This window comes from Arabidopsis thaliana, chromosome 4 (genome assembly GCF_000001735.4).
Source record: "Arabidopsis thaliana chromosome 4, partial sequence".
In the NCBI taxonomy this organism is placed as follows: domain Eukaryota; kingdom Viridiplantae; phylum Streptophyta; class Magnoliopsida; order Brassicales; family Brassicaceae; genus Arabidopsis; species Arabidopsis thaliana.
Window position 1 is genome coordinate 6,355,636 of NC_003075.7, and position 21,872 is coordinate 6,377,507.

General features: G+C 31.5%; 9 protein-coding genes, 1 long non-coding RNA gene and 1 pseudogene across 11 annotated transcripts; 6 read left to right on the plus strand and 5 right to left on the minus strand.

Annotated features, from left to right (window-relative positions):
- The first annotated feature begins 103 nt into the window (after positions 1-103).
- Positions 104-12,915, plus strand: AT4G10201 (annotated as a pseudogene). The gene is made up of 2 exons: positions 104-226; positions 12,340-12,915.
- AT4G10210 (transmembrane protein, putative (DUF239)) lies at positions 1,417-4,742 on the plus strand. The gene is made up of 8 exons (NM_117089.3): positions 1,417-1,446; positions 1,579-1,774; positions 1,976-2,068; positions 2,561-2,794; positions 3,301-3,456; positions 3,548-3,601; positions 3,708-3,830; positions 4,292-4,742. Exons 2-8 carry the CDS (start codon positions 1,583-1,585, stop codon positions 4,619-4,621), a joined length of 1,182 nt encoding a protein of 393 aa, NP_192759.2. The 5' UTR covers positions 1,417-1,446; positions 1,579-1,582; the 3' UTR covers positions 4,622-4,742.
- Positions 6,554-9,444, plus strand: AT4G10220 (NEP-interacting protein, putative (DUF239); the record flags this gene model as incomplete). The annotated part of the gene is made up of 7 exons (NM_117090.2): positions 6,554-6,745; positions 6,906-6,998; positions 7,488-7,718; positions 8,205-8,357; positions 8,465-8,518; positions 8,633-8,755; positions 9,088-9,444. 7 exons carry the CDS (start codon positions 6,554-6,556, stop codon positions 9,442-9,444), a joined length of 1,203 nt encoding a protein of 400 aa, NP_192760.2.
- Positions 10,626-11,550, plus strand: AT4G10230 (no-apical-meristem-associated carboxy-terminal domain protein; the record flags this gene model as incomplete). The annotated part of the gene is made up of 2 exons (NM_117091.1): positions 10,626-10,718; positions 10,822-11,550. 2 exons carry the CDS (start codon positions 10,626-10,628, stop codon positions 11,548-11,550), a joined length of 822 nt encoding a protein of 273 aa, NP_192761.1.
- Positions 12,916-13,193: 278 nt separating the features above from the next.
- bbx23 (B-box zinc finger family protein) lies at positions 13,194-14,315 on the minus strand. Its single transcript, NM_117092.3, has 2 exons — positions 13,691-14,315; positions 13,194-13,619 (listed from the first exon to the last, which is right to left on the minus strand). The coding sequence occupies exons 1-2, from the start codon at positions 13,889-13,891 to the stop codon at positions 13,332-13,334; spliced, it is 489 nt and encodes a 162-aa protein (NP_192762.1). The 5' UTR covers positions 13,892-14,315; the 3' UTR covers positions 13,194-13,331.
- Positions 14,316-14,702: 387 nt separating this feature from the next.
- On the plus strand, positions 14,703-15,737 carry ATHSP22.0 (HSP20-like chaperones superfamily protein). The gene has a single exon (NM_117093.4). The coding sequence runs from the start codon at positions 14,902-14,904 to the stop codon at positions 15,487-15,489; it is 588 nt and encodes a 195-aa protein (NP_192763.1). The 5' UTR covers positions 14,703-14,901; the 3' UTR covers positions 15,490-15,737.
- A 4-nt stretch (positions 15,738-15,741) lies between these two features.
- AT4G10260 (pfkB-like carbohydrate kinase family protein) lies at positions 15,742-17,154 on the minus strand. The gene is made up of 5 exons (NM_117094.3): positions 16,959-17,154; positions 16,474-16,884; positions 16,265-16,399; positions 16,070-16,186; positions 15,742-15,985 (listed from the first exon to the last, which is right to left on the minus strand). The coding sequence occupies exons 1-5, from the start codon at positions 17,133-17,135 to the stop codon at positions 15,851-15,853; spliced, it is 975 nt and encodes a 324-aa protein (NP_192764.1). The 5' UTR covers positions 17,136-17,154; the 3' UTR covers positions 15,742-15,850.
- Positions 17,155-17,372: 218 nt separating this feature from the next.
- On the minus strand, positions 17,373-18,032 carry AT4G10265 (Wound-responsive family protein). The gene has a single exon (NM_179024.2). The coding sequence runs from the start codon at positions 17,840-17,842 to the stop codon at positions 17,591-17,593; it is 252 nt and encodes an 83-aa protein (NP_849355.1). The 5' UTR covers positions 17,843-18,032; the 3' UTR covers positions 17,373-17,590.
- A 1,006-nt stretch (positions 18,033-19,038) lies between these two features.
- On the minus strand, positions 19,039-19,475 carry AT4G05775. Its single transcript, NR_141910.1, has one exon. It is a non-coding gene; the product is annotated as an other RNA (long non-coding RNA).
- Positions 19,099-19,575, plus strand: AT4G10270 (Wound-responsive family protein). Its single transcript, NM_117095.1, has one exon. The coding sequence runs from the start codon at positions 19,170-19,172 to the stop codon at positions 19,440-19,442; it is 273 nt and encodes a 90-aa protein (NP_192765.1). The 5' UTR covers positions 19,099-19,169; the 3' UTR covers positions 19,443-19,575.
- Positions 19,490-20,507, minus strand: AT4G10280 (RmlC-like cupins superfamily protein). The gene is made up of 2 exons (NM_117096.5): positions 20,156-20,507; positions 19,490-19,801 (listed from the first exon to the last, which is right to left on the minus strand). The coding sequence occupies exons 1-2, from the start codon at positions 20,359-20,361 to the stop codon at positions 19,585-19,587; spliced, it is 423 nt and encodes a 140-aa protein (NP_192766.1). The 5' UTR covers positions 20,362-20,507; the 3' UTR covers positions 19,490-19,584.
- Between the last annotated feature and the right edge of the window lie 1,365 nt (positions 20,508-21,872).

Consider the following 21,872-nt stretch of genomic DNA (forward strand, 5'->3'; position numbering starts at 1 on the left):
GTTTATCATTGGTTTTGTACTTTTTGTTTAGTATGGTAATGAAAATTTTTGGCCCTCATTTTGGATTTTGCTCTAGCCCTTCTAATCTCAGGGCCGGCCCTGATCTTTGGTACGATTACAATCTACATCCAAAAGATGGAATATTCTGATTAAATTTGAGAGATTTGCTAAGAAGCACTTTACTAATGCACCAAGACACTTTCTGATTATCATGTCGATTTAGATGTTATAAAATAAAATAAAAATAAAAATCACTTATAATGGACTTCATAACCTTTATTATCGTTGCACACAAAAATCGAACATCTTTTAGGAACTGGATTCGCTAGAAAGACTTTGTTCGCCAAAAGAACATGATTCACTAAGAGAACTTGGTTTGCTAGAGTATGACATAAAAGTATCATGATAATAGGGATATGCATAGACATGTAATTATGAACAAACAAATATCTCTAACCAAAAATACGATTTAACCACATAACCAATACACTATATGTATTGATATGAAATTACTTATCACCTCAACATCGACAAAACTTTCCACTACTCCCTCAACGGACCATGAATGTAAGAAATAAAAAGGTTAACATTTTCAGTGTTTGTTTCGTTTTTACGGAAAGTCACAGTTTTACCTGATAAAAATAGTAACTGTCAATCTAAGTTTCTAATTTAATTTCTATAGTTAAAATAATTGACACAAATATTAGTTTTCCTTTTTTTTTATTTTATTATATCACTACAAAATTTTGAGTGTCTAAAGCTCTCATATAATGATTATTATTATTATTATTATTTCTTTTTATTCTATTTCATTTTTCATTATGAATAATCACACAATTAGTTTATACAAACATTAATAATGTCGCATCATTTTATTATAAAACTTTTTTTGTTTTAATATATTGATAAATATATTTTATACAATAGGATTATAAATGCAAGAGAAATTTTTAGTATCTTCAATTTACACATATATTTTTTATTACAAATACTTAAGTAATATTATCATTTTTAGATTTCTTTTTTTTCTAAATGTACAAATAATATGTCAAGCTCGTGTAAAAAAGTTAGTTTCAAAGATGTGAATAAATTTCATAAATATATCAATGGAAATTACTTAAATTAAGAAGAAATTATGTTTGAATTGTGTATAGGCCACAAATAATTATGTCATCCTTCACTTGTTAGTGTCAAAGAGAACATTAAATCTCTTAAATGTATTGATGGAAATTACTTGTTTTATGAATTTGTTTTGTTTGACTTGTATATGGTTCAAAGAAATATTTACTATTCTACTAAAGTATTCAGGTTTGAAGGGATTTAAGGAAACATAATTACTATCTATAATTTATTATTTGCTTAACCCCTAGCTGGGTGTACAACTATATATATGTGTATACTCTACTCTAATGAATCATTGAGACATATTATATATGTAGGGAGAAGGTGATTATCCCAAATGATTTCTTAAAAAAATTCTTCAACTACTATATCTCAATAATAATTGTATTCATATAACAAAAACTAATGATTGATTAAAAAAAAAATAACTAATGATTTCATTTCTCTATTTTGTAGGTTGATGAAAATGAAATTGGGATATTCACTTCCAGTGATGTGCATGATTTTGTTCTGCTATATTCTATGTTGTAGCCTTTTGATGAGTCATTGTCATGGCGTTGTAGAAGCAGCAAAGGCATTAAAAAGCAATGAAGATCTTGAAATAGAGCAAAAACTTGAGCTTATCAACAAACATACGGTTAAAATCATAAAGGTTTATCCTCTTACCATATTATAGAATAATTGAATGTGTTTAAATATGTATAACATTAGAATCTTTATCGTAAGTATATGATCCTAAAGTATCCTTGGATGTGTATAGTATAAACACGATTTTAGTTATGAAATCATGCGTGAAACACTTAGTATTTATTATGAAAACATATAATATATTTTCTTATTTATGAATCCACAGTGTACTAATGGTGAACGATATGGGTGTGTGGATTTCTACAAACAACCAGGACTTGACCACTCATTGATGAAGAACCACACATTTCACCATAAGGTATATTGCAGTAATAATATGAATTTTCTTATTTAGAGTATTTAAACTCTATGTAAAAACAAATAAAGGGAAAGTAATTAAGAAATTGGCAATATAGTGACTAAAATATGTTTTGTATCATATGATAAGTTAGAACTCTATATAACAAAATAACATACATAAAGAAATCAAGCTTTCTCGTAATTTTTAATATGATAATATATCAGATCATTGCCATTATTCTTTATTACAATTATTCATATATATTGACATTTGGTAAATTTCACTCTAATAATGTAACTACCTTAATTTTAACAAAAGTGGATAGTAGATACACATATAATGACAAATTTTTCTTATTATTCTTAATATAAATTATAAGTAATTAAAATCCTAAATGGTACGTATTTTGATTAGAATGAGAGTAATATTTCAATAAGTTACTTTGAGAAAATTAAGTTTATAAAAATATTATTTTTGTTTGACTAATTTATATATGATTCTGATGTGCAGATGCGTTTGATGTCATACCCCGAAGGATCAAAAATTAAAAAACAGACACATATTAACAAAACATTTGGTCACTTTTGGAAGAATGGCGTAGGTCGTCCTATTGGTACAGTTCCTATACTTTTAGTCAGCAAAGAAGCTCTTTTGAAAATGAAATCTTTTGATGGTGATAATTCTAATCCCCAAAGTTCGTGGAGTAAAACCTATAAACCTACGTCTTCTAATGGAGGTCATCATGTAAGTGCTTTCTTATAGCATTTATTTTTCGAGTAAAAAATTTCAAACATATAGTATATAATCGAACGTCGCAATAATGAGATTGATAGAATGGTTTGAAACTATAGAGTATTGATGAATATGTTTGCACATAATTCTTAATTAAAAAAAAAATTACAATCCTCTCTTTGATGAGATGAATAAAAATATATTTAAATAGATTAGAGCTTTAAACAAGTAAATAATATATATCTTTATTTGAAACACGGGAATGTTTTAATTACAATTTTGTGCATTGTAAATATATTTATGGTGGATGAAATATTAGAAAACATATGTAATTGTATATTGTAATTCATCATTTAATATTATCTATTATCTAATATAATTATATTTGAATATATCAAATATAATGGTTTCTATTAGCTCTAATTACTTATACTAATTTATAAGAAATTGATTCTAATTTCTGAGCACATTACAATATATCCATATAGCAATGTTAGTTTATGTACCATTGTATTCAGTTTGCTGTGGTGCGTACTACGAAAGGAAAACCAAGGAGATATAATGGAGTGGCTATGAACATTAATTCATTCAATCCTCCAGTTGGACCTATGGAATTCAGTGCTGGTCGGATGCATTTTCAAATTGGAAATGAATTCGTCCAAGTTGGTTGGACCGTAAGTAAATTTATTTAGATCCGTTTATGTACTAAGGTGTATCCTTTTTCTATTAGTAATGTATATGAACTATATTTTCTATCTATTTTAGGTACACCCACAATTATATCACGACTTCAACTCACGGCTGTTCATATATACTAATGTAAGCATGCTGGATCTCGTTTTAATATTTTAATACCATATATATGAATTATACATGATTGACAAATCAATGATTTATACTCAAAATGTTATATGGTTGGATTCAGTCAGGAGGACATGGGTGTTATAATCCCTTATGTCCGGTCGGATCCGGAATAATACTAGTCAGTCATGAAGTTACTCCTGGTTTACTTACCAAGCACAACGATTTCGAACTCTCCATAATTAAGGTCAGTTTTTTTCCAAAAACTATTAAAGACATAACTCTGTGTGTTTTAGGTATTTTTAAGTATAGTATGGATATGTAGTGTTAGTGTTTTTTTGGTGAGATCTAGTGTTAGGGTACTTGTATTCCATTCAATATATATATCTTACTTTTTACTTTTTCATATTAGATATTGCAAAAACATTTGCATAAAAATAATTAAACATTGATAAAAATAGTTATTAAAATTAATTGTAAGCTTTTTGTCTATAATCTTTGCCTTTTCTATATGGATTTTTTTTTTTTTTTTGAAATCCATGAGGTTCTGGGCCGAAACCCATAATCTTCTCAGACCCAAAGCCAAATCATTTAACATTAGTTTCGTCCCAAACGTCACTCGAATCGGCGACCTCTAAGTTTCGCCTAGGGTCTTTACCAATTGAGCTAACGATACTTGGTTTTCTATATGGATTTTGTTGAGTACAGGACAAAATATACGGGCATTGGTGGCTTTTGATGGGTAACAGTAGCAGCTCAACTTGGAAAGAAATTGGGTTCTGGCCAACACATAGGTTCAAAGAAAGTTTTGGTACAGGTGTCGAATGGGGTGGTGAAGTCTATAGCCCTGCGTCTACAAGTCCTCCTATGGGTAATAGTCATTTTCCGAAGGGGAGCCCCAAAATAGACTCATATGTCCGTTTGATCACGACTTGGGACGAAAATTATGGTTTGGACATGGTTGTGAAAAACACAGAGAGATTTTCAAACAGTTGTTATAAAGTGAAAGATGCACAGAGTCGTTTTGGCCAGATGTAGGTCATCTTATCGTTTATGGAGGCCCCAGGTGTACATAAACTTTGTTAGTGCGTAGCATTATTCCAAAATTGTAGTATCTGAAAATGTTCAAAATAAATCAAGAGAATTACGTTCTTACTATGAATAAAAATATATAAGAAAAACGTAAAGAAATTTAAAGAACATCTTTATATTCTTTTTTTGTTATCTTGTTTGACTTGGTTAGAAAGGAGAAGACAAAAGAACTATTTATATGTTCCAAATTTTAAAAACATCTTACTTATTACATCATATATCATTAGAAAATTCCACTACATTACCTTAAAGATATATAATATTTTCTATAGAGATATAGTTCTAGACAAACTTTACTTGGTGTGTTAACACTCTTAAGTTTTTCTAGAACTTAGACTTAGTTAATTTTGAGTTTGGTCCAATAATTAAACTCTTGATCATGATCCCGTGATTAAACTTAACCCAAAGTCAAGTTTGATCTCACTACCGGATTATTTGAGGTGAATCAAAATATAACAATATACCATGTAATTGGTAGGCAAAATAACCAAAATTTGAAAAATCAATCCGAACCGAAATAAATGGTTTTATTTGGTTATGGTTTTTTCTTAAAACTCATTTGGTTATCATTTTTCTTAAGTTTTTGGTTTAGGTTTGGTTTGGTTAAAAACCAAATGATTTTTTTTTGTTTTTGATTAAAATTAAGAATAACCATATATACTAATATATTGTCCAATTTATATTATGATTAGAGTATCATTGGATTTTTTCTTTACTAGACTTATATACAGTGATCTCTTAGTAATATCTGATTATTCTTATATTATTTTTATTCTACGTTTCATTTTATTTATGCATCAAACTTATACTTTTTTTTTGTAAAATACATGGAATAACCTTAAAACCCGTACCCAAACCAAAACCAAACCAAACCAAGATACATATAGTTTTTTATATGATTTCAATTTTTACAAAACTGAAAACCCGTCATAAATTGTAAAACCGAACCATAACCAAACTTAATTACATACGGTTTCTTTATGGTTTCAAGTTTTTTGTAAAACCAAAAAAAACAAACTGAAACTAAACTGAAAAACTGCACGCCCACCCTAATACTATATTTAAAAATAAATCTCAATTAAAATCAAAAATTAAAGAAATTAAAGAAACAAAATACTTATGATTTTAAGGAAAATCTAAGAATAATTATTTTTATTTATTATTTTCATTTGTCATTCTGAATAATCACACAATTAGTTTTATACAAACATTGATTATGTCACATCATTTTATTTATAGTACATTTTTCTTATTTTAATTTATTTATAAATATAATTTATACAATAGGATTATAAATGCAAGAGAAAAAAATACTATCTTCAATTTACACATAGAAATGTATTACAAATACTTAAAATAAATTTCTTATTTTCAGATTTTTTTTAGAGGAAAAGTTACAAATATTATGCCAAGCTTGTGTTAAGAAGTTAGCATTAAAGATATGAATAAATGTCATCAATATATCGATGTAAATTTAAGAAGAAATTATGTTTGACTTGTATGGTCCACAAATAATTATGTCATCTTTGACTTGTGCATGGTCAAAAATAACAATAAATCTCTTAAAAGCATTCATGGAAATTAGTAATTACTTAGTTTAAGAAGAAATTTTGTTTGACTTCTGTATGGTTCAAAGATATATATACTATATTTAGGTTTGAAGGAATTTAAGGAAACGTATATGTATTAATTATTTTTTCTAACCCTTAGCTAGGTGTATATTCTACTCTAGTGAATCATTCAGAAATATTACATTTCTTGTGAGAAGGTGATTATCCCAAATGACTTCTTCAAATCTTTCTCCTATTACTATATCTCAATAATAACTGTATATATAGAAGAAAAACTAATTATCAAATTTCTCTAGTTCACAGGTTAATGAAAATGAAATTGGGGTGTGCACTTCCAATGACGTGCATGATTTTGGCATGCTATATTATTTGTGGGAGCCTTCTAATGAGTCATTGCCATGGTGTTATAAAAGAAGCAAAGACATTAAAAAGTAATGAAGATCTTGAAATAGAGCACAAACTTAAGCTTATCAACAAACCTGCATTTAAAATCGTAAAGGTTTATCCTCTCACCATGTTATAGAATAATTGAATGTGTTTATATATATATAACATTAAATTACCTATCCTAAGTATTCTAGGATTTGTATAATAGAAAGACGATGAAATTTATGAAATCATGCAAAAAATAATATATTTTCTTATATATGAATTCACAGACTATTAATGGTGAACGATATGGGTGTGTGGATTTCTACAAACAACCAGGACTTGACCACTCATCCATGAAGAACCACACATTTCACCATAAGGTATTGCATTGGTAATATATTTTTTCTTGATATTTAGAAGATTTCAACTCTATTTAGAATAGATGGTAATTAAGTATTGGCAATATTGTGACAATTAAGATAGGATTATTTTCTTGTTTTATTAATTATTAATAGAAAAGTAATTTTTTTTTGTGTCCACTGGATTGGAGATTAGAATTTAAGTTTAGGATTTAATTAGTTTGGTTTCCCATAATTGTTAAAAATAAAGATAAAATCCAAATGTATATATATATATATATATATATATATATATTGGATAAACATATAATGACCAAATTTTCTTTTTATATTTAATATGAAGTATAGATAATCATATACACTATTTTGATTAGAAAGAGCCATATTTTTTAAAAAAATCACTTTTGAGTTTTAATTTACCTTTTTATAGTTTAATTTAAGAAGAGTACTTTAATAAAATTTAATTTTGGAATGGCTAATTAATAATTTATATTGGATTTTGATGTGGAGATGCGTATGTCATACTCTGAAGGATCAAAAATGAAAAGAAAGACACATAGAAACACAACATTTGGCCACTTTTGGGAGAATGGCGTAGGTTGTCCCATTGGTACCGTTCCTATACCTCGAGTCACTAAAGACGCTCTTTTGAGAATGAAATCCTTCGATAGCGATAATTCTAATCCGCAAAGTTCGTGGAGCAAAACCTATAAACCTGCATCTTCTATTGACGATCATCATGTAAGTGCTTTCTTTAAATTGTTATCTTACGAGTAAGAAATGTTAAACATATATTACTGAACTTCGCAATAACAAGATTGGTGGAATAGCTGAAATTATAGATGACTATGTTAGCACATAATTATTAATTTAAACAATGATTAAAATATTCTTTTTAATTTGATGAATACAAAAATATTTAAGTAGTTTTTTTATGTTAATAATACATAGCTTTATTACAAACACGTGAAATTTTTGATTAATATTTCATGGCGAGTATATATATGGTGGATGATATACTAGGAAACATAAGTAATTGTATATTGTATTCATAATTTAATATTATCTATTAACTCATACAGTTATATTTCGATACATGAAAAATATTGGTTTCTATTAACTCAAATTACTCATACCAATTTATAAGATATTGATTCTAATTTTTCAGCATTACAATTTAGCCATATCAGAATGTTAGTTTTCTCAACCATTGTATTCACTATTCAGTTTGCTGTGGTGCGAACTACTAAAGGAACTAGGAGTTACAATGGTGCATCTATGAATATTAATACATTCACTCCTTCAGTTGGACCTATGCAATTCAGCGCTTCTCGGATGCATTTTCAAATTGGAAATGAATTCATCCAAGTTGGTTGGATCGTAAGTCAATATTAATTTAGATCCACTATTTTTTTATACTTGATGTATTATAGTAAATCTTTTTTCTATTATTAATGTATATGAATCATATTTTCTATTCATTTTAGGTACACCCACAATTATACCATGACTTCAACTCTCGGATATTCGTATTTACAAAAGTAAGTGGGCTAGTTCTTGTTTTTATATAATTTAATTATACCATATATATACACGATGTATGCATAATTGATAAACCAATGACTTATGGTCGCATATTATATGGTTGAATTCAGTCGGGAGGAAATGCGTGTTATAATCTCTTCTGTCCTGACGGATCCGGAATGATACTAGTTCGTCAAGACTTAACTCCTGGTCTACTTGCCGAGCAAAAAAGTATTGACTTCGCCATAATGAAGGTCAGTTCTTTTCCAACTAGTATACCCATAACTTTGTATATTTCGGGTATTCAAGAACGTTTGAGTATATGATATGTCTAGTAATATCAATATGTAGATGCATGCAAATATGAATATGGATATGGGTAAAGAAAATTTAGTGTTAGGGTATTTGTATCCCATCCAACATATATAACTAACTTTCATTTATTCATATTAGATTTTTAAAAGAATACATAAATTAAATCCAGTGAAGATTTTGTCAATTATAGTTTAACAAAAATGAGATCATGTATGGGTTCTCGTGGTTCTCCTAGTTTTTATTTTTGTTGATATTTAAAGTTTGAGTACAGGACAAAATCAACGGGAATTGGTGGTTGTTGATGGGTACATCTTGGGAAGAAGTTGGGTTTTGGCCATCAAGCAGATTCAAAGAAAGTTCTGGTACAATGGTCGAATGGGGTGGTGAAGTCTATAGCCCTTCGCCTCCAAATCCTCCAATGGGGAATAGTCATTATCCGAAGGGGAGCCCCAAAGTAGACTCATATGTCCGTTTAATTACGACTGTGGACGAAAATTATAATACTGACAAAACAGTGAAAAACACAGAGAGGTATTCAGACAGTTGTTATAAAGTGAGAGATGCAACGGAGACGTTTTGGAGCCATGTCGGTCATCTTATTATATATGGAGGCCCTGGGTGTAAATAAACATTGATAGTGCTTACCATTATTCTAAAATTGTAATATCAGAAAAATCATGAGAATAAGTTTCTTAGTACGAAGAAAAAAAAACTTAAGAGAAATTTAAAGAACATTTTTATATCTTTTTATTCAACTTGTTCGACTTTGTTAGAAAGGGGAATAAAGAAGAACTATTTTTATGTTCCAAATTTAGAAAATAATACTATTTTTTATCTCATAATCGATAGAAAATTCCACTAAAAATTAAAAAAATTTATTCAGACAAAAAAAAGCTAAATTTTAATCATATGCAAATCTTTTTTTTTTATATAGATATAGTTCTCTAGAAAAACATTAATTGGTGTTAACACTCTTAAGTACTTTAGAAATATTTTAGAACTTACGCTTAATCATATGATTAGGCTCAATAGTCTACATGCATTTGATTCTTGTGTGTGGTAATAATAAGGATTATTTTATTGGATCGATTTGTAAGAAAAAATGACTAATAAAAGCAATGAAATATTACGATCTTTGTGCTGGATGAAATTGTGTAATTTCGATATTTTCGAGAAATATAATTTTATGTGGTTTTTTTTTTTTTTTTGTAAACGTGTGGTTTTGTTGTTACTTGTTACTATGCAGTTGTAGTTAAGTGCTATGAAGGAGGAGGTCGCTGCAGAGGCTTCATGCAAGGAGAGATCATAAGCCCTAAGGGCATCTCCAACCACAACACTAAAATGGTGTTAGAATAACACTATATTTGGTGTGATTTTCACACTAAATTCTTTTTCATCTCCAACCACAACACCAAAAGTCACACTAAAAATACTATTCTCTATTATTATTTTATTAACCTAAAATATGAATACTTTAAAAATATTTAATAATATTGAAACAAATGTTAGACAACAAATTATTACATTAAACAAATTTAATACAAAATAAAGAAACACAATATATTATTTAATTAAACACAACATATTATTTTATTCTTCATTAATTAATATAACATAATATTACAATTTTTGTCATATTCTATTCAAGAAGATATACAATTGTGTCATGTGTATCTCGATGTTTCCCAAAATCCAATAATAGGAATAAACCAATCAGGAGATCAACTATGGACAAGAGTTGAAGCTGAGTATCATAAATCCGATCCTTTTCGTCTTCAACGAAGACCAAAAAGATCTTTACAAACTCGAATGACGTCAATTCTTTCTGCAGTCTCAAAGCTGAGAGGATGCGTTAACCAAATTGAGAATAAAAATCCTAGCGGTGCTTCTGAAGAAGACATTGTAAGTACTCAATTATAAATTCTTGTGTTTACTAACTTATCTTTATTAAATTATTTGTACATGCTAACTTATTTTTATTTGTTTCTTGTAAATATGTAATCAGTTAAACCAAGCGAAGATGTTATTAACTCAATATGAAAAATACAAGAGAGGATTCAAATTTGATCATGTATGGCCTATTCTTAAAGGTATTGAGAAATTTGCTAATGATAACATGAAGACACCCCCTGCATTCCAAGGAGAAGGTCGTGATGTTACGTCATCTTCATCATTTTCAATCAATACCGAGTCATCACCTTCCCCTGGTATGAATTCAATTGATCTAAATATGGATAGTGAAGATGCCAATTTTAGTTTATCTTCAAGGCCTATGGGTTTGAAAAAAGCAAAGCGAAAACAACAATCTGAAGAACAGTTTAAACAACTTTTGGAGCAAAATGATAAACTTATCAAAGCTATTACTAAAGGTACTTCTGAAAGAAATGAAATTCAAAGGCAGAAGATCGAGGTAGCTAGAATGAAAGAAGAGAATAAAATATTATTTGCAGATTTGAATTCTATAAGTGATCCATCCTCTCGTGCATATGTTGAAAATGAGAGAAAAAGAATTTTGGAAAAAAGAGCACAAACAAACCAACATGAAGAAGATGGTGAAGGCTCCCAATATCATGGATCTCAATATCGAGCATCTCATTATCAAGAAAGTCTATTTCATGGAAAACAAGTTCAAGGAGAACCGGATCAAGGTGAAGACAAAAGATCACCAAATAACCAAGAAGATTTTACCCAATATTATAATTATCTTAGCGGAACCGGAAATAATTTTCCTTAACCATTTGTGAAGCTTTTGTTATGTTTTTAAAACATATCTTGTTGCATTTAGTTTTTATGTTTGTGTGGTTTTAATTTTTTAATTATGTTATAAATGTATAATTTATTTTATTGTATTTTCAATCAACTTCGGTATTAGTTTTAATATTTTCTACTAATCCATCATTTTATTAAATTAAAGATTACAAAAATAGTACTTATAAATTATTTTTTAGTTACAACCCTTAGTTAGATTACTTAAATCTCATTACAAATCATATATAATCTATTATAACTAAATAAGCTATTTTAATATATAATAATGTTAACACAAAAGAAAAAATTATTATTTTAATATTTGCCGTGGCTACAGTAGTGCATCAAATATAGTGTTACACTGTACAAAAAAAGAGAATCACACTATTATAGTGCAAATTATACCGTCTGATTGGAGTGAAAAAGTAAACATGCCCACGTTATTTTAACGTTTTCCCGTGGCGTTGGACTTGGCCTTAGATATAAATGAACTCATGCCAGAAAATATTAAGTTACGTACTGTCAATGATTGAAAGTGAAAGTTTTGTTTGATCAAGAATCAGGGAGCAGTCATCTATTTAGTTTTCCTTGACTAGCATTGTAAAGATCATTTTTCAAGAATTTGATGTTCTTTCTGATTAAAAATCTTATACCACTAGGTTTGGAATATTAACAAGACTACAAGAGTCTAACATCCCATTATGAATCAAACTTTTTTTCCAGGTTTATTGTACACTATAGAGAACTTGTTCAGTAATCAATAGTCTTGTTTAGGTATGAAATATATGACTTTACCCCTAATTCGTGGAGATTTGTTGGTGAAGATAGCGACTGGTTCATACCACGGACCACGGTTAAAAGAGCATGTCATGTCTGTAAATGGAAATACTTACTGGCTTGCTTGCACGCAAGACATAGAAAGTGGGGAATTCTTACTTTGTTTGGATTTTTCAATAGAGAGATTTACAAGTGTGTCTCTCCCGGGTGATCATCCTTTTTATCATCATCCTATCACTTTATCAGTGACTAGAGAAGATCAAAAATGTTGTATGTTAGCTACTCGTGGCATGCGAGTAGGCGATATAGATGTATCATGTAGGGATTGCAACTAAGATTGACGGTACCGGAGCCGCGTCATGGAGAAAGTTTCTACAAGCCTTTTTGGTTTGCTAGTGGGATAAATTTTTGGTCGACCAGGAGAACAAAGTTTTGGTGTGTCGTGGTAAGCATGGGGTCTCCAACGTTTTTTTACACGTTGTGGGAGAAGATAAATGTATACAATTGGATCATGATGAGGAAGAATCTCAATGGTCACTTCTTAATCAGTTATGTTCCAACGTTGGTTCAAATCCAACAAGGTCTATAGTTCTTGTAGTGAGGCAAAAAGAAAGTACAAGAGCTAATAGTAGTAATCTATGACTGTCTCATTAAGTTATGCATTTTCTATCCAAGTCTTGATATTTGAGATAAATAATTATATTTAATCAATAATTATTTATTCATTTTTTAAATTTTGTTTATATATCTAAGATCGATTCAAATAGTATTCACATTTCTACAATTCTTGAAACTATTGGAACAACTTAGCTTTGGTTGTGTCGATGCCATGACCACTGACTTTAGTTGTTAAGTCATGGTTTTAATATTTGTTGTAACAAAAAGATTTGATTCCTCAACAAGTTTTTCTTCTGTGTAAGATAATATATTACAGAAACTTTTATTATTAAACATCAATGGCTCCGGAACCATGATGTTGTGTGTATATCTCTAAGGACTTAAGATTACAGAAGGATTCTTGTGTACTATCTCACCTGAGTTTCCAGCTTCAGTTTCCTCACTAGAGTACTGACTATTCAGAGACACTTTTGACTGAATCTGGTAAGTTTCAGAGCTAAAACTAGTGCTGCATTCGGAGTTTTCAGTCAAAGACTGATCAGAAACTTGTACTCCAGAAAGTAAGAATCTTTGGTGAGAATTGCAAGTGTGAATGGCTTCATCACAATCATTGCACAGCATTGCTCTATCCTCTAAGCAGAAGAAGTACCCTTTTCTCTCCTGCATATACATATATATGAGACATCGGTTAAAGAGCTCAGCGAGTGTTTAAAGAGAAAAGAGATTGGAACCTGGCAGATATCACATAGAGGAGCTCCAGAAGCTGTGGTGGCTGAGGCTGCATCTTTTTGTAAGGCGACTCGGTGATGTCTTTGGAAAAGTTTATTAGCTTCATGAACCTTAATGTCACATGGCTTGCATAGTACAGCTTCATCTGAACAACAAAGTACTTCTGCTTCAGCCTTTTCACACACTTCACATTGTATCTTCATCCTTCAACTTTATAATCCAAATCAATGTAAATTGCCAATACACAGACAGAACAAATGTTCTTTGACATTTATGAGAATTAGGACAAGGAGTGAATCTAAATATAGGAAACAAGAAAGAACAAGCTTAAATAAGTTCACATGTGTGGTGGGATCATAAGTTATATCAAAACCTGGCTCTGATACCAAGAGGAATTGATGATCTTTATTCATGAAAAGAGAGAACTATATATAGATATACAACGATATGTCGAAGACGAAATTTTTATCTCAATATGGGGTTATTAGACCAACTTTGGGTGGCATTTAAACCAATAAATGTTCTCCTACCAAAATCTCCATGACAAGATCTTTTTCAGAAGCTTGTATAGTTTTACTTTCTTTTGAAAACATAAATTGACAAACATAGCGACAAGCTTCTCTTAAGACACAAGCATGGCAAGCCAAAAGTAAAGGCAGGACCACAATATGCATAAAGACTGTGGAATTAAAAGTAACTAGCCATAGGGCAATAGAGGTCAAAAACTCTAAAATGTTGTCAGAAACTGAAATGGAGCATGGCATCATTCAAACTCTCTCCCATTCCTTTCCCATGCAGCAGCCAAAATTCTAAGACTCATCACAAACAGAATTGGTCCCAAATATCATAATGGGCCAATAAAAATAGGCCTGGATATAAATAACTATTAAGGCCCAATCCAATCCATAGTTTTTACATGAAGTCTCTGGAACATGAGAGAAGACCCTTAAAGGCACAACAAACTTATCCAACGTGTAGTAACATAATTAGTACAAGTCACAGCCAAAAAAGCTAGAACAATCTCAATATCTCTCTCTGCAAAACTCTACCAAAAGAAAGATATTTCAAGAAACTTCTTCATTCTTCATACAATGTGTATTATATATACACCAGAGAATTGAGACTAACCATCATAGAAAACAAAATAAGAAAGTGAAGTTAAAAGCCTAAAATTTTGGTTTCAACCTTCTACAATAAATCCAAATCACTAACCATGATGAAGCACTTGCTAAGCATCTTCTTCATAGGAGCTTTGTTGCTTGGAAACATCAAAACAAGTGAAGGGTCTTTGTCTTCTGCACTTGAAACTACTCCAGGCAGCTTGCTATCCGATCTCTGGCTAGACCGGTTCCCTGATCCATTCAAGATCTTGGAGAGAATCCCATTAGGACTCGAGAGGGACACAAGCGTGGCTCTGTCTCCAGCAAGAGTAGACTGGAAAGAAACAGCAGAAGGGCATGAGATAATGCTCGATATCCCCGGTTTGAAGAAGGATGAAGTAAAGATAGAAGTGGAGGAGAACGGAGTTTTACGAGTCAGTGGAGAGAGGAAAAGAGAAGAAGAGAAGAAAGGAGATCAATGGCATAGAGTGGAGAGATCATATGGAAAATTCTGGAGACAGTTCAAGCTACCTGATAATGTAGATATGGAATCAGTCAAGGCCAAGCTTGAGAATGGTGTGCTCACTATTAACCTCACGAAACTATCTCCTGAAAAAGTTAAGGGTCCAAGAGTTGTTAACATTGCAGCTGAAGAAGACCAAACTGCAAAAATCAGCTCTTCTGAATCCAAAGAACTCTGATATTGAAGAAACTATATATTACTTTCTGAGTCTGAAGAGAGTTATTATAAATCCAAGAGTTTTGAGTTTCATATTGTGTAAGCTAAATGGAGTGTCATGTTTTGTAACCTATCTACCAAAATCTCTGTAACCTTCTCTATATGCAATAAAATGTTCATTTCTTTATATTATAGAGCCTCTTGATTATTTGTTATAGAACATTAGTCATGTAATTAAAAATCAAGGTATATGAATTAGTTTGGAATCAATTTTGGCAGAAACTTGAAACTAGATTTATTCAGATAACAGAGAAAATACTCTGTGAAAACCAAGGAAATTGACAAGAGTGAAGAAACAGAAACAGAACAGAACAAGATTGAAACTATTTAGACTTAGATTTCATGAGCTTTTGAGCATCAGCTGGAGTGGGAAGTGCAGGAATAGCTCCTTTCTGAGTAGTACACACTGCTCCACATGCATTTGCAAAGGCAAGTGCTTCCTTCAGCTTCCCTTCATCCTGCAACATTCACATTACTCAATCACCAAAACTCAATTTCATATGCCTTATCTATGAACTGAAAACGTCTTTGGTTATACGTACATCGAGTATGGAGCCATCTTTTCCCAATGAGACAAGAAATGCACCAACAAATGAATCACCAGCTCCAGTTGTGTCAACTGCTTTCACAGCGTATCCAGGCACTCTCCCTTTGAATTTCTGCGCTTTTCGACAGTCGAAAAACTTTGTTTAGATAACTCCAAAACACACACAATCATGTCGAATTTGATCCCTTACCTTTGTGTAGTATCTGCAACCTTTCTCTCCATCAGTAACAATAAGCAGCTTAAGCTTATCATGCATAAGAGACAAAACAACATCATCCTTCTCCGCATCTCCACGCGTTAGAAACGTTACCTCATCATCGCTTACCTACACATCACGAAACTCGAACACTAAGATCATCGAAAACACGAGTCCGGTTGTTACAACAAAAACAAACATACCTTGATAATATCAGCCTCATTCCAAATACTTTTGATGCCTTCTATAGCAGCTTCAGTAGAAGGCCAAAGAGGCAACCGAACGTTCGGGTCATAAGAGAGTAAGACTCCCGCATCTTTAGCGGTTTTCATCGCAGCCATGTGAGCTGTTCTACATGGCTCAGAGATCAAGCTAATGGAACCATAGTGGAAAATCTTAGCTTTCTTGATAAGATCCTTGTTGAGTTCAGATTCTTTCAAGAGCATGTCCGCACTAGGGTTCCTGTAAAACATAAACTCTCTCTCACCATCTTTCTTCAAAGTCACAAAGGCCAACGCGGTTCTTGCATTGGTATCAAAGCAAACACCTTCACTGTTCACACCGTTCTTCTTCAATATGTTAACCAACATGTGTCCAAACTCATCATCACCAAACTATAAAAGACATTACACAATCACATATCACTTTTCACCATCAGTTAATAGATTCTAACATAAATTATACAAACCTTGCCGATGAAAGCTGATTTGCCACCGAGTTTGGTGATGGCACAAGCAACATTAGCAGGAGCACCACCAGGGGCTTTGAGAAAACCGGTGGACTCAGCTAAAGAAACACCAGAAGTGTCAGGGACAAAGTCGATAAGCATTTCACCAAAGGAAACTATCAATGGAGTATTAGCCATCTTTACTCAGACAAGAAATGTTCACACACATAAACCAAACAAAATTAACCTCTCTTTATTAAGCTGGAGAATTAGCAACAGAACTGCATGAAAAATGGGATAAGCATTTAACAAAATCCCTAACTTGTAGTAAAAACTCAGTACAAACTTTTGACTGTAACAAACCTCCAATTTAGGGTCCTAATTATATCAACAGAAATAAATCTTTGTCACACACAACGTACCAAATTCTCTGTATTTATATTCAAAGTTTAAGTCTTTCTTACTTAGTTGCAGTAACTGAAAAATCCGATTTGAACAAATCTTATGAAAAGAGATTAATCATTAGTTCAAGACTCAAGAGTCACTTTACAGAGCAAATTCTATACATTTTTAACCTTTTTAAGGGTTTTAAACCCTAAAAGAGACATTATCAAAACTCTATGATTAGGGTTTTCAAATCCCTCCATTGTCCATTAACTAGGACCCCAACAGCTCAAGTACATGACTGTCCTCAGCGATTCTTCAGCTTGCTTGGTCTTGTTGGTATAATCGATTGATGAGGAAGAGAGCTTCTTAGCTTGCGACACGGATCTTAAGTTGTTGCGTAGATACTGATTCGCAGATCGGATCACGTAGTTCCAACGACACACGCCTAGTTGGTCTTTCAATGCCTCAACGGCTCCGATGCTTGCAGCAACCATCCACGTTTTGCTTGCAGAGCTCATTTCTCTTTGTTTCTTTCTTGTTTAAGTGATTTGGTTTCGATTTTGTGTTTGTTGATGATGAATGAGAAGTGAATCAAAGTGGGTTTTGTTTATAAAAGAAGAGAAAGCAGACAAAAAGTGCCGTGCCTTTGGAGTTTGAAAGTGCAGACAAAAAGTGGGTTTTGTAGCTGCTGGTTTTCTTGGTTTCTGCTGAAACTATGAATGTTTAGTTCAATGACGATTTTGCCCATGTTTAGTTCATCGACTTGAGCTGCTTTTTTTTTTTTTAAATAATAATATAGATCCTAATTTTTGTGTATACTAGAATGATCTGTATATTAAATCTATAAAAATTTTAAAAATTAATGTACTACTTGAAACGAAATTTATTATTTATAAAATGACTGATTAAAGGATAAAATAAAACAAATCTCTATATTCTTTTTTACAATCTCTTTTTTTTAGTAAAATGTTAAATTTTATATCATTTTAAATTTTTGACAGAAGTTATAAAGAGAACTGAGAACGGATTAAAGCAATTTACAGAAAAGTAAAATAATATTACTACTCTAATTGTATACGATTGCTCAAGAGCGCATACCAGTAAATCGCAAAGAAAAACACCAATTCCAAATCTACTAAACTCGGAAATTTGTGTGGTTGTCACAGAACCAACATTCTAAAATTCTCATTCTAATTGTTATGAGCGGAAATATGTTTACTAATTTAGCGGAAATATTTGATGATACTAGTTTTACTTTTGATTTTTTGAATACTCATGTTAAATGGTATTCATCTTCTGTATGAAAGAAAGAAAAAAAAAAAAAGTAAGTCATCGCAAAACCATTTTTCTTTTGATTGAATTTTTATTTATTTATTTACATTTTGTGTTTAATATATTTTTTACTTTTTTGGTCGGCAAATGATTTTTGATATTATATTATTATTCATCTCCAACATGCATTATTCTACAAGGAGATAAAGAAAACATTTACTATATTTCAAAACTTGGACACAACACGAAACCCAAACAAGTGAACAATCTCAAAACCAGGTGCACATGATAGCGGCACTCGTTAATCCAGGAACTACCAGAATCCCAATATTACCCCTTATCCAATTCGTTCTTAAAAGGCTAACAACGTCATTTTACTATCCAGACAGTAGTAAACAACCAAAACCAACGGCCACAGCTTCTAGTTTTAACTCCAACTACACGGCAATATTGTTGGCTTCTTCTCTCTTACATAAACACACCAATTCACTTCACTTTCTAAACATCATCAACAAAAACAATTCTCAATACACAAAACACAAAACACAAAGAAGTTTAATTCTCTGAAGAAAGATGAGTTCTACAAGCAAAGCATGGACAGTGGCAGTGAGCATCGGAGCCGTAGAGGCATTAAAAGACCAACTAGGTCTTTGTCGGTGGAACTACATACTCCGGTCGGTTAATCAACATCTCCGGAACAACGTTAGATCTGTTTCTCAAGGGAAAAGGTTCTCTTCGTCTTCTGTCTCCGCAGCCGTTACCTCCTCTGGTGAGAGCGAGAAGGCTAAGAAGGCTGAAGAATCTCTTAGAACAGTCATGTACTTGAGCTGTTGGGGTCCTAATTAAATTGTATATAATATATAGTTTTCTTACTTCTATAATCAGAATCCTAATCAACATTGCAATTCCATAGATATTATTAGTTCAAAGTAGTAACCAAGTACAACAAACAAACATCAATGTGACTCAAATTCTCTCTACAAAGTCACTACTCCTCTAAGCTATATTGCTTCTTCACAGCTTCAGTTATCTCCCAAACAACTTTCATATCTTTAGGGAAAACAACAACATCTCCTTTCCCTATCTCAAAGGTTTCTTCTTCTTCGTCGTATCCGTCTACATTCACTTTCACTTTCCCTTCCATGAAATATATTGTCTCTGTCTTCTTAAACTCCCATGGAAACTTGCTTGGAGCACCTTCCCACCTACTCAATGTACATCACAACTCAGTCCATAAATGCAATGTATAACATTTTTCTCTGGTTTATTCGTCTAATTTAAGAATCAATCATTTGTAGAGAGACTAACACAAAAATTACATGATTCAGACACAAGTGAACTTGTCTGTTTCAGAGTCTCAGACACAAGTATATGTAAACAGATTCTTGCAGCAGGAAATGTCCTGAGCTAACAGTGGTGAGATTCTGTAAAATTGATGATACAAATCCTCAGGTTGGATCAACACTAACAAGTAAAGCCATTGAGGAAAACCCTAAGCCCTAGTTCTGTATCTGCGCCATTAAAGCAAAGAAGCAGAGAGATATGAGAAAGTTACTGACTTGGGCCAAGAGGCAACGCCTAATTGAGCAAGTTTGGTATCTGAAGCTTGACGCAAGATCTTGACACCATGAATTTCAGTAGGAATCTCAGAATCGGAAGAGACAGATACGATTGCTTCTTTAGGGTTTAGCTTCGTGGTGATGAAAGAAACGCAAACGCAGACTGTTACGAGAAGCAGAGATAACGTTAAAAAATGATTACCCATTTGGATTTTCACAACTTTGAGTTTCGAATTGATGAAAACGAAGCCAAAGATTTCAGCTTTTTCTATAGAGACGGTCTCTTCGAGTTCTTTGAAGTTGGTAACTTTACCAAATCTGAGAGCTGCAAAGAAGTTTTTTTTTACTGTTTTGAGAAAAAAAACTGCAATTGGTGCAAATCTTAAATTAGCGCAACTAATTAGCAGATTAACCTAAAAATTATTTTTGGGGCGGTAACTGAATTTTTTTTTAGAATTTAATCACCACTAAGGATTTAACCCGTAATACATCACGGAACAAATATTTTATTTATATATAATGATACTATTAAATTTTATAGTTTTAGTTTAATATTAAAATTATATAATTTTATATTAATGTTATAACTAAAACATTGATGATGATAAAATAATAAAATAAATATTTAACATGTGTTATATATATCAATCTAAATCCGTTCTGCTATATTTCATATCAATGTAAACCCGTTCCGCTATATTTTTTGTCTCATGATATTTTAACTTTTTATAAGTTTAAATATTAGTTGTGATTGTGATTCTGGACTTTTAATTCCATGGAATATTCAAACCAAGATAAGAAAGTTTTTAGGTGCATATATAATTGAGAATATTACGTGATTAGACACTTTTTTGAAAGTTTATCCGTAATTAGGCACTTAAAAATCATTAGGCACTTTGAATAATTAAAATTACTTGTTCACCCTCGTATCGTCGGTTTTCTATAACCAAACAAATCAAATCCATTTTCACTAAACCAATTCAGATTTATGGAGCCCACGATTTTGTAGTTGCCTTTGTGATTTAAATTTTTTTTCCAGAATCGTAAAAATCCAAATCCAATAAAAAATCCTAAATTACAATTTCTCGAAAAGGGGACTCCGGCGACGGGATATCCATCTCCTCCGTCACTGTCCACCACCACTGCTTTTCACACTACACTCTCGTTTGCTCTTTCAACCGTAAAACACCAAACCCAATTCTCTTGTCATTTCCTCTAAATCTCTGCAATTTCTTAAATCGATTTGGATTTACTTTGCCTGAAAAACTCTTAACTCGTACTGTCCAAACTCAATTTCAATTTCAATTGAGGTTACTTCGAGAAAAGTTCAAGAATTTCGGAACAACTAAGGTAAAGTTTTGTCATGTTGACTTCGGAGATCTTGTTCGTAATTCTGTGATAATGTTTGATAACTTCTCTGCCCAGTTTGTTTGAAATTCAGTACTTGAGGTTCTCTATTGGACAGAAGATGAACATATGGACTACAACACTTGGACAATCCGTAATGGACAACCACACATTTTGTTTGCAGCGTATGTGTCGTTACAAAATTGAAAATCATTGTCCACGACCATACATGACTGCACAGCTTGGTGTTTGATAATTCAAGGAAAAAGCCATATAAAGGTTCTATTTCTTAATCTTACATTTTGGAAGAAATCAAATCATTGATTTAAGAAATAATATGTAAGCTTGGATGCTAGAGCTTTAGGTGATC